We start from the raw sequence: 16,069 nt of genomic DNA, 5'->3' as shown, positions 1-16,069 counted from the left end.
TACAGCGTTGGCGATTGAAATCTTTCCTCGCCCTTCAATTTGTAAAATTTCCAAATGTTTAATTTAAAATAAAAAAAAAACACTTCTATGCATCCTCCTGTTATCGAAGTGAGGTATGGCAAAAAGGGTTCCCTTTTGCCACCATACGCAAAAGGGTGAAATTTTTTAATAAACCCCTTTATTCGCGACGCATCAATGTTTGTTGTTGATTTTAATATCAATTTTCATTTCATTGATGATGGTGGGGGGTTTTGAAATACAAAACTTTTACGCGCCTAAACAAATTGGATATTGAAAACGCGTTTTATTTTTTTGTAAATCAACACCCAGGGAAATTTTCATTTCTTTTTTTTTCTCAAGACAAGAAAGCCAGTTTCAAATACAGAAATCCCAATCCAGTTGCCATTAAAATTGATAATTTATTTGTTTTTCTTTCTTCTCTTGGCGTTGTTGTTGTGGTATATATTTATATAATTTGAGATGTTTGTTGTTGTTGCTATAAGTCGTCGCCGTAGTTGTTTTCATTGATACCTTTTGTCCCTTTGCCTGCTTTCTTTAGTTATTATTTATTTATTCATTTATTCTAATTATTATTCCATAGCTGTTTTGTTTTGGGTATTTTCTCATCAAATGAAGAAGAATGAAAAAAAACAAAAACGAAACGTTTGGAATTTTTGAAATTCCACAAATGTAACGCATCACAGTTTATGCCAGGCTGTCTCTGTCTGTCTCTCTGTCATTTAGTGAGACTGGCAGTTAACCAGTTAGCTGACTGCTAGGTAGGGTTTAGCAGCTTAATACAACTTTATTTTAAAATCGACAACAACACCAACAACAATACTAATTTGTTTTTGTTGTTTTTTTTCTTATTCCATCCCCCTCCCGTAGGATCGTTTCTATTTTGACTAGCTTGTGTCTTGTTAGAATCGAAAGGTAGAATCACTTCGACAACCGATTCAATTAGTTATTCTTCAAAGTGCCGTTGTTATTGTCATTCACCTGCTTTTTGTTGTTGTTATTTATATTGTTGTTTTGTTTAGAAATTCCATAAACGTTCAGAAAAAAATCAATTTTTTTCGATATGTTAACTGTTTGATGAAGCATAGCTGCGCAATCTGATATTCATTAAATCACAGTAAAGGGATTTGGGTTTGAAGGGGTCGAATTTTTACATTTTTTAAATGAGACAAAAACAACAATTAGAAAATTATGCTTAAGATACTGGGAAAGTCTTGAAAGAAAATTAACTTTCAATTTTAGGAGGTACATTTTTTTACAAATATTCTATATTCTCAAAAAAAAAAAAAAAAAACATTGTGCCGAGAAAAAGACCCCCAGTCAAAAGGCGAATTAGGGATTACAATTTTTTTTTGTCGGAGGGCATAATTCAGGCTTGGACATTTTTAGGAACTCTCAAATACCGCAGTGTGTTTTAATGCCCCGAAGGCGTTCTTGAGAGGATCTTCCGTCCAAATAACAACTAGTGAAAGTTTTAAGTCTATTGGCTGGCAATCTGTCTAAACTGAAAAAATACATAATTTTGGGTGGTCATCCTTTAGGCTTGGGTATTTTTCAGGAATATTTCAAACCCCTTAATATTAAATAAAAATAAAATTATATATATATATATATATATATATATATCTTTGCAACTGAATGGGATTTATCGGCCAATGTTTTGGTATATACCAGATATTTCGATACCCCTCAATATTCGGAATTTTAGGATTTTTGAGTACGTTTTCCACCACACTGTGGTACGGGGTATTATGTCTTTGTGCATATGTTTGTAATATGCAAAATGCAACGAGATAGGCACATGGTTCCTTTTGAGAATATCCATAGAATCACATTCTGATTCGAATTATGCATGTCCGCCCGTCCGTCTGTTGGTCTTTAATTGTAAACAAGGTACAGGTCGCATTTATAATCCGATTTGGATGAAATTTGGTACAGCTCATTTGATTGGCCCAAGGACTAACCCTATTGAAATTAAAGAACATTGGTTCAGATTTAAATATAGCTTCCATATATATATTTTCGTCCGATTTGATGTAAATGGTGCACCGATTTTATGCTAATTGTGCACCAAAGTCCCTATATATCTTTCGATTTGCACGAAATTTGGCATGGCGTACTGAATTGAGTTTAAAATGATATGTGTTAAGTTTCGTGAAAATCAGTTCAGATTTAGATATAGCTCCCATATATATTTTCGTCCGATTTGATGTAAATGTTGCAGAAAAGTCCTTATATCTTTCAATTTGCACAAAATTTTGCAGAGCGCACTTAATTGAGTCTGGAATGATCTGTGTTAAGATTCGTTAAAATCGGTTCAAATTTAGATATAGCTCCCATATATATGTTCGTCCGATTTTAAGTAAATGGTGCAGCAAAGTCCTTATATATCTTTCGATTTGCACGAAATTTGGCATAGTATACAAAATTGAGTCTAGGATGATGTCTGCTAAGCTTCGTGAAAATCGGTCTAGATTTAGATATAGCTCCCATATATAGCTTCGTCCGATTTAAGGTAAATTGTGTACCAAAGTCCCTATATAATTTTCGATTTGGACGAAATTTGGCATAGCGTACTGAATTGATGTAAATGGTGCACCAAAGTCCTTACATATCTTTCGATTTGCACGAAATTTGGTAAAGTGTACTGAATTGAGTTTAGAATGATGTGTAGGTATAGCTCCCATATATATTTTTGTTCGATTTTATGCAAATGGTGCACCAAAGACCCTATATATCTTTCGATTTTCTATCGAATAGGGTGTATCTAGTTAGCTCATCACATATTCAAGTTCGTTCAATTTAATGTCAACATTCTTTCGAAAAGGCGGAGTATGTTAGAAGACACATGTAGAATATACCCAAAAGTGGTGAAGGGTTTCATATATTCGGCCCAGGCCGTCTTTACTAATTTTAAAAACAATCCATCATAGTATGGAGGGTATATTAATTTTATTTTTCCGTTTGTTATTCATCGAAATAATCATTTCCGACCCTATAAAATATATATATATATATATATTCTTGATTAGCGTAAAATTCTACGACGATATAGCCATGTCCGCCTGTCTGTTGTAATCACTCTAGCATCTAAACGAATTGATATAGATCGCCAAAATATTAGCATAGAGTCGTCTTTTGTCTGCAGGCTGGTTAAGTTCGACGATGGGCTTTATCAGACCATGTTTAGGCATAGCTCCCATATAAGGGTACCTCCCAATTTTCGGTATTTTGAGGTTCTTGAGCGCGTTTTTCAACTGAATTCGCTGAAAATTGGTACATTGGGTTCTTATTGGGAGCCAAATTTCCCCAATTAAGGGGGAAATTGGGAGATACTCCCATATAAGGGTACCTCCTAATTTCCAGTTTTTGGGGGATTTTGATCGGATTTTTTCACCAAATTGGCTGTAATTTAGTCATTTGAGTTCTTATTGGGTAGAAAATCTCTCCAAAAAAATTATAAATATAGGTCAATTTTTTCGGGTAGTCCTCATATAAGGGTACCCCCAATTTTCGATATTTTGAGGTTCTTGAGCGCGTTTTTCAACCGAATTCACTGAAATTTGGTATTTTGTAGTCGTATATGGTAACAAATCTCCCCACCCAAAAAATATTAATATTGGCCCCTTTTTAGGGGTAGTCCCCATATAACCCCCTTTTTTTATATTAAAATCGTTATCTGCTTTGTTCTGTGTGTTGCGGTTGGGTAGTCGTTACGGGGAACAGTCAATTTTTACCCTACAAAGACAATTTTGGCCATCTGTTGTAAGCATTCCGCCTTCTAAAGATATTGTGATAAAAAAACTCAAACATGACGATAATGAAATATATCGGCAGACATTTAGGCATTTCCTCAAAGAATTGAGATAAACAATTAAAATATTGGGTTCAAAATTTGCATATACCGGTCATTAATTAGGCATAGCCCTCATATAATGATATCCCCAAATATTCACTATTTCCTATACTATGTAATCAATATTGGTCCCCCTTTAGGCATAGCCTCTAACTTACAGTAGTTTGAGGATTTTATACTCTACTATGCTTTATCAGTATCAGTCCACTTTTTGGATCTTATAGATTTTAGGAAAAATCTTCATTAAAAATTGTTGAAGTTTGTATTTGGTGTACATAATGGTATATGCCCACTTTTTGGTATGTTCCCTATATTTTCATTGCAGGTATCTGTCAGTATAACTATGGTGGAGGGTATCCAAAGTTCGGCCCGGCCGAACTTAACGCTTTTTGACTTGTTTAATATACGCTTGATACAACATAATGCTCGCTTAAGTTGTCTTTCAAAGACTGTCATTTTTTTTTTAAATCCATGTGAAATTGTTCTTCAAAAATCGATCTTTTAATGACCAGAAAAATATTTTCAATCCCCGGTTTTATAATCCTTCAAAAAAATTTAACTGTAAAAAAAGATTTATGCTATTTTTAGAACTATTCCCCTTCTGTTTTATCAAACTTTCCAACCCTGTTACACAATTGGTCTATGCCTATGTTCTTTTTATAATCAAACACATAAATCGTAGATATCTATCCACCTTCTGCCATGCAATATATCAAACCCGTTTTCGCAGCACACAGCTCCCACAAAACGTATGCGGAAAGAATACAAAATTTGATTATTAAAAAAAATATTTCAGCTTTTTGCATAAACATAGCAAACAAATTGTGTGTGGTGGCGCCAAACTTGGGGGAAAACACAAAAACACCAAAATAAAAAAAAAATGCCACAACCAAAAACTTGTAGCCTAGTTCTGACTTAGACGGCCATATAAGTCAAACAAGACTTTGGAGGGGTCTGTCTGTGTCTGTCCGATATCATCAGACAAATCAAAGTATTTGCAAAGCATAAAATAGAAATGTCAAGAAGAAGGCGAAGAAGTGTGGAAAATAGAACGTGCAACATGCAGAGAAAATAGAGAGTCTTTAAAGCAACATTGTAAAGTGCGTAATTTTGCAGTTTTTTTGTGTTTACCACGATGGACGGACTGACTGATGGTAGCATATTAAAAAAAAAAAACAAAAATAATGCCTTCAACTCCAACTCCATAGCTAACACAAGTGAAATGCCTTCAACAAACTGCATACCTCCAAGGAGCAATAGAAGTCAACTGTGTGTGTAGAAAACTCTACACAAATAATTTATTCATTAGACCAAGTTATTGCTACTGTTGTGGTTTTCAGTTTTTTCTATTTTCTTTTTCCAAAAGAAAATACTCTTTTTCTTATTTACGATGAAAACAAAACGACTTCTTCTATGTGTCTGTGATATGTGTGCCATGTTGCATATACAATGTGGGGGATTGTTTCCAGTCATTTCATGTGAGCGGGCGTTTGTGTGTTTGTGCGTTTTAACTTGAATATTATTGCGTTGTGCTAAGTACTTTGCGTTGTTGTTTTTTATTTTATTTTGGGGTTTTCTTCTCTCCTTTTCAATAACTTTCAACAATGTTGCCAGAGCTGTTGCTGCTGCTGTTTCGGTCGTTCATCCGTCCGTCCGTCCCCCCTTTCTTTTCAAATAAAATAAAATTAACACAAAGCCATACATCATTGTCACACATTTGCTGACACCGGTTATGGTTGAACGAAAATATATGAACCTCATAACAAAATTAGACATTAGTTTATAAGGAGGTTTTTGAAATGTTAGTCAATAATTTAAAAATTAAAAAAAAAAGCTTTAAAAACCCGAATATGGTACTTAAAAATATATTTTTTAAAAATGCCTTAAATATATTTTTGTTAAATAATTTTTGTACATAATCGCCCATCAAAAAATCTACACTTGATATCCTTTAAAAAATGTTTTTTTAAAACATCCTCTATTTAAATAGTCCTTTAAAAAATACTGGCTCTTATGGTACTTAAAAAAGTATTTGTACAAACTCATCCAAATAAAAACCAGTAAGGAAAGTAGTAAAGTAGGGCCTGGCCGACTATATGACACCTTTCACCATTTTGGGGATATTCTACATATGTATCGTAACAGACGTCGCCTTTTCTAAGGCGATTATTTTGTGTACAGTCAACATGAATAGGTCGAAATTATATATGGAAGCTAATCTGAACCGATTTCAAGGAAACTTGCAAGATATTAATTTTTTTTTTAATTTCTGTACGTGTATGGGTCTGTATGGACCTTTAGTGTACATTGTACAAAATGGTGTGCCGATCGGCCAATCTTTGGGTCTTTAGTGCACAATTTAAATTAAATCAGTCAAAAATATATATTGAAGCTACATCTAAATCTGAACCGATTTTCACAAAACTTAGCACTCATCATTCTGAACCTAATTCAGTACCCCATGCCAAATTTCGTGAAAATCGAAAGATATATTGGCACTTTGGAGTCCCATTTACCATAGATCGGATGAAAATATATATGGGGCTATATATAAATCTGACCCGATTTTCTCGAAACTTAGCACACATCATTCTGGACCTAATTCAGTACTCTGTGCCAAATTTCGTGCAAATGGAAATATATATAAGGACTTTGGTGCACCATTTACCTTAAATCGGAAGAAACTATATATGGGAGCTATATCTAAATCTGAACCAATTTTCTCGAAACTTGGCACACATCATTCTGGACCTAATTCAGTACTCTATGCCAAATTTTGTGCAAATCGAAAGATATATAGGAACTTTGGGGTACCATTTACCTTAATTCGGACGAAACTATATAGGGGAGCTATATCTACATGTGAACCGATTTTCTCGGTTCATTCTGGACCTAATTCAGTACTCTGTGCCAAATTTCGTGCAAATGGAAATATATATAGGGACTTTGGTGCACCATTTACCTTAAATCGGAAGAAACTATATATGGGAGCTATATCTAAATCTGAACCGATTTTCTCGAAACTTGGCACACATCATTCTTGACCTAATTCAGTACTCTATGCCAAATTTCGGGTATAAAAATATTAAAAAAACTCCAATTAAAGCCTTTATACTAAAAATATTAGAAAATCAGGCTTTTATATTACTAAAAAATCGTATCGTTACCATCAAAGTCCTTTAAAAAAATCATCCATTTAATAGCCCTTCCGAAAATATTTAAGAAAAAATTATCCCAGCAACGTCCTCTAAAATTAAATTATTTAAAAAAAAAATTAAATGAAATAGTATTCTTTAGAAAATATTTTTAATAAAAATCCCCAAACCAAAAAATAGTCTTTATTTAAAAAAATTTTCCGATAAAGAGTCGTTAGAAAAAGCCCCCCAACTAAATATACTTTTACAAAAAAAAAAAAAAAAATAAAAAATACCCGTTAAAAACCCCTCGAATAAAAAATATCCTCCGCTCAAAAGTAAAAAAAAACTTCAAATATGTACTCGTTAAAAAAAAATCTCTAATAAATTCTCTAATTAATTCTCTATAAGTTTATTATATATTTAAAAAATCCAAGGAAAATAGTTTTTTTTTTAATCAAGCCTTTGAGACACTTCAAGAAATATTTTTTTGTAAATATATCTCTTGAGGTTTTTTCAACTTACTTACTTAGCTGGCTTGTGACAGAACTTTCGTTCCATAACCCGCGTCGGTCTTTTGCGCAGTTTTTCCAATTTGAAAGACCATTTTCGGCGATGTTGCCTTCGACTTGATCTTTCCAACGTGTTCTTGGCCTTCCCCTTCTGCGTGAACCATCAGCTGGTTCGCTTTTATATGCCTTCTGGGCTGGGGCATCTTCATCCATTCTCATAACATGACCTAGCCAACGTAGTCGCTGCAGCTCAATACGCCTAACAATGTCGATGTCCGAAAATAGCTGATACAACTCATGGTTCATTCTACGGGGATATTCACCGTCAACGCAGATCGATGCTTCAGATCCGTATAACAGCACGGGTAGGTCTGTAGAGTGTGAGTTTGGTCTGGCTGAAGGTGGCCTTGCTTTTGAGATCCAAGAGCTCCAAGAGCAAGCGTGGAAATGCAAGATCTGAAGCCACATTGGAATGTCATTGACCATTGGCTGCAGTTTCAGGCTTCACTGGATAGCACTTTATATGCGATGGAAAGGAGGCTAATTCCTCTATAGTTGGCACATATCGTCTTGTCTCCTTTTTTGCGCACGGGACACAGGATGTTGAGGTTCCAATCATTGGGAATGCATTCCTCTAGCCAAATTGTACTAATCACCGGGTGCATCTGACCACCAGGCTTGAATAGTTTAGCTGTTAACCCATCGGCTCCTGCTGTTTTATTGTTCTTCAGCCGATTAATTGCTATTCTGACCTCATCTCGGCTAGATGTCGAATGCGGCTTTATAGTCGACGAATAGGTGGAATGTGTCGATATGTTTTTCGTGGGGTTTTTTTCCAGAATTTGGCTCAGAGTGAAAATTTGGTCAATGGTCCAATAATGTCATTGACCATTGGCTTCAGTCGTTCACACAGCACACTGGATAGAAGTTTATATGCGATGGGAAGAAGGCTTATTCCTCTATAGTTGGCACATATCGTCTTGTCGCCTTTTTTGTGCAGGATACTGGTTCTGGGGTATCTTCTTCACCGCCACTATTTGATACCAGAAGCTTTTCAAAATGCTCCTTCCAGATCCTCAACACGCCGTCTGAATCTGTATCCAGGTTTCCTTCTTCATCTCTACAGGAGGATATGCCTATATATATATATATATTTAAAAATCATATGAATGCCTGAATTTTTTTGTAATTATTCTTCAAAACAATTTTTATTTTAACGATTTCCAAAAATATTTCATATTTCAAACATATTTTTTTTAATTTCAAATCTTCAAAAATAATTCTTTAAAATTCTTGGAAACTATTAATTTGTAGGCTTAGAATTTTTTTTATTTTATTAGTTCTTGTGTACACTTCGTTATTCATAATTATCATGTTAATAACCTCTAATATTTCATAGGAACGTGATGGGCATGACTAAAGAAAAAATATGGTTATAAATAATTTTGAAGTGACAAGAATTTTGAAATAGAGTAACAGCCCTACCTAGATTTTGTAGCCGAAGAAAATATTTGAAATAAAAAAATTTATAAATTTATTTTTTTATCACACTTTGATTGAAGAAGAGATTGTGTGTGAGTACCATATAAAAGCATTCTTCGGAAATTCGCGGAAATGATCACTGAATCCAGGGTAACAATTTAGCCACCTTCCGAATCGATAAGAAGAGTATTTGCATCATTGGCTTTTATTTTTATTTAAATTTATTTTAGTTTTCCTTAAATAGCATTTACAAAGACCTAACCTCAACGCCCCAAAAATGAAATATAATTTTTCAACCATGAAGTTTATTTCAAATTAATTTTGTACAAAAAATCTCCAAACAAAATCAACAAGATTCATCACTTGTAGAGTATCGAAAAACACACGACCACAAAATTAATGGAGTGTAAATTAAAACTGAATTTGATGCAACCAATAAGCCACCAAACAATGGTCCAACTAAACAGTCAACCAACCAAACAACCGACCATCGAACGAACACAAAGTAAAAATCCCAAAAATTTGCCATTAGATTGATAAATAATCGCTACCAAATGACAATTTTTTTTGTTTTTTTTTTTTTTTTTTTTGACAAAAACTAATAAAGTTTTTACAACACACACAAGTATGTATGTGCGTGTGCATGTGTTGGTGCGTGTAAAACAAGTGTCCTTTTGGGTTACAATTCGCACACTCTCCAATAGGATTTAATTATATATTTCGTTTAACACGCACACACACACCACTACACATTCGCTATGTTGTGGCTTCTATCATAAAATTAAAATGTACTCAGCTGTCATTGGCAACAACAATTATTCCCATTCAGTAGATGGGCCTTTAATAAAAATACTCAATAATAAATCAAATGAATGAAGCGAGAAAATAGAAATAAGTGGAACGAACGAAAATGAATATATAGAGGAAACAAATCCTAAATATGGGTCTATCACACACATACTACCACATGGATAATGTGTCACAGAGTGTTGTGGGTGGGTTTGATGATGGTGGGGTGGCAAAGCCAGTATGATATTTCTAATATCTAGATAGGATATGGTGGATATCCTATCTGCTCACACACACACATATTTTATTGTATTGAAATTACATTTGACAATGACACGGCATCAATCATGGATCACAGAGACGTGACAAAGAATACATTTTTGTATTCATTTTGGAGGGGGAAGAAAGAGAGTCATTTATTGTGAAAGATATTTGAATTGTTTTTTTTCTGTGAAATTTAAAATTGAAGTTCGCATCATATTTGACTCGATATCCTTAACATTCGTATTAAAGAGGATAAGTCTTCAAACTATTACAGTGCCACGTCTTTTTTATGACATATATTACAGGAGGAATTTTGATAGATGTCAATTGGGATAGAAATTTCGTCAGATGTCAATTAAAATATATGAATATGTCAATTTGACGTGATGTTGTCAAATAAAAAAAGTCTTTACTAGGAGCCATTTTATTGCAATGAAGTGTAAGTCGGGATTATTTTTTGAAGAGTCAATTCTCACTAGAAGTCAACATGATTTGCCTTAATTTGAATTAGAGTCTATTTTGACTTGGAGTCAGTATGACTTTCCATTTAAATTTGTATTTTTCAGTCAATTTTAGTTCGTAACCAACTTGTGAGGAGATATATCGGATAGGAGTCAATTGTGACTAAATATCAAAAGGTCGAGAAGTCATTGTGATTAGAAGTCATTATGACTTGAAGTCAAAATGTCACTAGAAGTTTTATGACTAGAAGTTCTTATGACTCGGAAGTCATTATGATTAGAACTCATTAGAATAGCTTTTAATATGACCACAAGTCCTTATGACTCGGAAATCATTATGACAAGAAAGTCCTTATGACTAGAAGTCTATATGACAGTAATTCAAAATGACTAGAAGACATTGTGACTAAAAGTCATTATGACCAAAAGTCAATATAACTAGAAGTCAATACGACTAGAAGTCAATATGACTAGAAGTCAATATGTCTAGAAGTCAATATGACTTGAAGTCAATATGTCTAGAAGTCAATATGACAATAATTCAATATGACCAGTAATTCAATATGACTTGAAGTCAATATGACTAAAAGTCAATATAACTAAGAGTCATTGTGACAAGAAGTCAATATGACAAGAAGTCAATATGAGTAGAAGTCAATATGAGTAGAAGTCAATATGACTAGAAGTCAATATGACTAGAAGTCAATATGACCAGAAGTCAATATGACTAGAAGTCAATATGACTAGAAGTCAATATGACTAGAAGTCAATATGACTAGAAGTCAATATGACTGGAAGTCAATATGACTAGAAGTCAATATGACTAGAAGTCAATATGACTGGAAGTCAATATGACTAGAAGTCAATATGACTAGCAGTCAATATGACTAGAAGTCAATATGACTACAAGTCAAAATGACTAGAAGTCAATATGACTATAGGTCATTATGACAGTAAATCATTGTGACTATAAGTCATTATGACTAGGAGTCAATATGACTTGAAGTCAATGTGATTAGAAATCAATATGACTAGAAGTCAAAATGACTAGAAATCAATATGACTAGAAGTCAATATAAGTAGAAGTCAATATGACTAGAAGTCAATATGACTAGAAATAAATATGACTAGAAGTCAATATGACTAGAAATAAATATGACTAGAAGTCAATGTGACTAGAAGTCGGTATGATTAGTAGTCATTACGACTAAAAGTCAATATGACTAGAGGTCAATATGAAAATAAGTCGATATGACTAGAAGTTAATATAACTAGAAGTCAATATGACTAAAAGTCAATATGACTTAAAGTCAATATCACTTAAAGTTAATATGATTAGAAGTCAATATGACTAAAAGTCAATATGACTAAAAGTCAATATGACTTAAAGTCAATATGACTAGAAGTCAATATGACTAGAAGTCAATATGACTAAAAGTCAATATGACTAGAAGTCAATATGACTAGAAGTCAATATGATTAGAAGCCAATATTACTAGAAGCCAATATGACTAGAAGACAATATGACTACAGGTCATTGTGACTAGAAGTCAATATGACTAGAAGACAATATGACCACAGGTCATTGTGACTCGAAGTCATTATGACTAGAAGACAATATGACTACAAGTCAATATGACTATAGGCCAATATGACTACAAGTCAATGTGACTAAATGACAATATGACTAAAAGTCCTTATGACTAAAAGTCAATATGACAAAATTTCAACATGACTAAAAGTGTTTATGACTTTAAGTCTTTCAAACTAGAAATCTTTACAATAAAAAATATATGAAATCATCGTTCTACTTTCAAAACTGATCCGCAACTATTTTTATAAATAATTTCCCCCTTTTCTAAATTTCGTTTTTAAAATCAAATTGAATTACTATTTGCATTCGACTATCGGGAAATGGCCCCAATAATAAAATTAAATAATAACATAAATTTTATTATTCCCCAGTTCAAAACTTGCAGAAATATAGCTATTTTACCTCTGTTACATGCAACATCTCTGTACCACTAGCACCATCAACACATAGGCAACAAAGAATGGCTATCGATGTATTTGTGTGTATGTGTGTTCAAAGTACCATCTATCACGTCAGTGATAAATGTTGTAATCACGGTATTTTAAAACGATACCGCGTTGTATTTTTTTGGATAAATTGCACCCACTGAGACAAAAAATAAAAACCAACAACAACAAAAATATACCGACAACAAAACTGTGGCTTAAATTAGTTGCAATTTGATAGCTCTGCCTCGGTGGTGTATGTTGAGCTGCAATCACTGTTGGCTGGCTGTTGGTCTCCATTTATTTCCCTTCTGTTGGTCCTCTCCATTCCCTCTCTGCTTGGGGAAATAAATTGTCAAAAAAGTGCAATACTGCACACTCATACACACATATATTTCAACATGACAAAACCACGAAAAACACAGAGGTTTCGGCGTGTTTATGCTGTGGTTCCTGAGTTTGGGTGTTGTCACGCTTTTATGGAGGGCAGACGACAAAAAGCACACATCTGTGCAATAAATATGCAGATGTGGGTGTAAAGGCAATGGCGTAGATAGGTTTCACGAATAACGGGGGAGATTGTCAGGAACTCAAGATGAAATTGTGTCCTACGTCAATGACAGAGAATGGACATAAAAAACGATTTGATGGGCAACATATTTAGGCGGTTTGTTTTTGAAGGATATCTACATACATACAAACATGACCATATTTGTCGGATATATTTGATGCCTGTTGATGTAATATTTTTTGTACTGGGACTGATGTTAACTAAATCATGAAAATCTCTACAAAAAGTAAAATATTCCAAAATGTTTCAGAAAGTATCCCTGCAAAATCAAAAGGAAAGTGCACTGGTTGCTACACACAGTCACTGAGTCTGTCAGTTTCATATTAAATGTCAGCCCGTTTTTATGGTTACCGACTCACAAACACACACACACACATATCCACAATATAATAAACAGGATACACTTACTCTTCCTTTTCCTATGCCCTTGTCAGCCATATATGCATGCAAATCACACCCACAATGTGACGGCAGGATGATGTGGCATCTAGTAGATCTGTGCGTGCATGTGTGTGTGTGTGTGTGATTGTGCATCTGTGGCATTTTACAGGATTATAAATTTTACCAAATAGTAGTTTGTGATTTGTTTCATTCAACATTCTCCGCATTTTTGCGGTTTATGTTTTTCCATCAGCAATATTTTTTTCTGTTTCTGTTTTTGGTTTTGTGACACATAAGTACTGACTGCAACAGCAACAACTATGTTGCACAGTTGGTAAATCAATGTCAATTTTTTTTTGCTGGGAGTGTGTGTATTTGTGTGATTTTTTTCTGATGTTAATTTTATTTTTTTCTGGGATTTTTTCGGTTCTGTATTTTTTTCTCTTTTGAATTTATAATTAGCTTTTCATATTTTTGAATTTCAAATTTTAATATGGCATTTCTTCTTTTTCATTCTCTTTATTTTTAGACGGTATAGTCGGCCCTGGCACAATTACCTCACCGTGGACGCCAGTGAGCGCCGGTCCCCCAGGAGCCCTGGGACCGGGCGACTCCAATGGCAGTATGGTTGACAGTAAAAATCTCGATGTGGGCGATATGAGTGATGTAAGTATTAGAAAAATATTTAAATATTTAAACTGAAAAAAGTAGTGATGACTTCGGGTCATATTGTTTTCCATTCATTATGTTTTCTAGTCACAATGACTTTTAGTTGTAAAAACTGTTTGTCAGAGTGACTTTTAGTCATAATACCTATTAGTTATATGAATTTTTAATCATAATGACTTCTAGTCGTTATTGACACCTAGCCATTTTTGACTTCAGGTCATTCTTGGCTTTCGATCCTTATTAACTTTTAGTCATAATCGACTTCTAGTTATTATTGTAGTCAATAATAACTAATCAATATGACGTCAATATGACATGTAGTCAATATGACTTGTAGTCAATATGACTTGTAATCAATATGACTTTTAGTCATTATGACTTGTACACATTATGAATTGTAGTCACTATAACTTGTAGTCACTATGACTTGTAGTCCATATGACTTGTAGTCCATATGACTTGTAGTCCATATGATTTGTAGTCAATAAGACTTGTAGTCAATATAACTTGCAGTCAATATGACTTACAGTCAATATGACTTACAGTCAATATGACTTGTAGTCAATATGACTTGTAGTCAATATGACTTGTAGTCAATATGACTTGTAGTCAATATGACTTGTAGTCAATATGACTTGTAGTCAATATGACTTGTAGTCAATATGACTTGTAGTCAATATGACTTGTAGTCACTATAACTTGTATTCATTATGACTTGTAGCCATTATGACTTGTAGCCATTATGACTTGTAGTCATTATGACTTGTAGTCAATATGACTTGTAGTCACTTTAACTTGTATTCATTATGACTTGTAGTCAATATGACTTTTAGTCAATATGACTTGTAGTCAATATGACTTGTAGTCACTATAACTTGTATTCATTATGACTTGTAGCCATTACGACTTGTAGTCATTATGACTTGTAGTCATTATGACTTGTAGTCAATATGACTTGTAGTCACTTTAACTTGTATTCATTATGACTTGTAGCCATTACGACTTGTAGTCATTACGACTTGTAGTCAATATGACTTGTAATCACTATGACTTGTAGTCCATATGACTTGTAGTCATTATGACTTGTAGTCAATATGACTTGTAGTCAATATGACTTGTAGTCAATATGACTTGTAGTCAATATGACTTGTAGTCAATATGACTTTAGTCATTAGGATTTATAGTCATAATATTGACTTTTTGCCATTATGGCCTATAGTCATTATGATGTTTTGTCATTCGACTTTTTATGACTACGTGTAATTGTGACTATAATTTATGGTAACTATTTACCATTGTGACTTTAAGCCCTTGTGACTTCAAGCCATTTTGATTTTAACTTTTTATGACTTTTACTCATTGTGATTTTTACTCTTTTTGATTTTAGTCATTATGACTTCTAGTCAATATTAAGTTTTATCATTATGATCTATATCATTTTGAGGCATATGATATAATTTTGACCAGTCCTTGTGACAATTATGACTAGAAGCCCTTATGATTTAAACTTGATGTCATTTTGACTAGAATTTATTATGAGTGTAAGTCATTATGTCTACAAAAATTCTCATGACAAGAAGTTTTGACTAGAAGTCATTGTTACCAAAAGTCATTATTACTAATAGTCTTACCACTTGAAGTTATTTTGACTAGATGTCATTATGACTAGAAGTCATTGTGACTGGAAGTCTGTTTGGCGAAAAGCCATTTTGAATAGAAATCATACTGATTTCATTGTGACTTGAAGCCAGTATCACGAGATATCATTGTGACCAGAAGTAGTTTTCAGTGGAAATCATTTTGACTAGATATCCTCGCGCATAGTAGACATTTTGACTAAAGTAAAAGTGACATAAAGTAATGATGAATCAACACGCAAGTAGTCAAATTTAACTACCTTCAAATTTGAAGTC

General features: G+C 33.4%; 1 protein-coding gene across 4 annotated transcripts in view; it reads left to right on the top strand.

The window, feature by feature from the left end:
• Window positions 1-16,069, top strand: part of LOC133324987 (protein scalloped) — a 159,999-nt gene that overhangs the window by 94,392 nt on the left and 49,538 nt on the right. For all 4 annotated transcript variants that reach the window (XM_061533813.1, XM_061533812.1, XM_061533815.1 and 1 more), the window contains exon 2: window positions 14,017-14,153. In XM_061533813.1, the coding sequence (XP_061389797.1) occupies window positions 14,017-14,153 (137 nt within the window). The remainder of the gene's footprint in view (window positions 1-14,016; window positions 14,154-16,069) is intronic.

This window comes from Musca vetustissima, unplaced genomic scaffold (assembly GCF_032173495.1).
Source record: "Musca vetustissima isolate MV318-11 ecotype Yass unplaced genomic scaffold, APGP_CSIRO_Mvet_v1 utg4153, whole genome shotgun sequence".
Taxonomy (NCBI): domain Eukaryota; kingdom Metazoa; phylum Arthropoda; class Insecta; order Diptera; family Muscidae; genus Musca; species Musca vetustissima.
The sequence above is the reverse complement of the archived record's forward strand: the minus strand, read 5'-3'. Positions and strand labels throughout refer to the sequence as shown.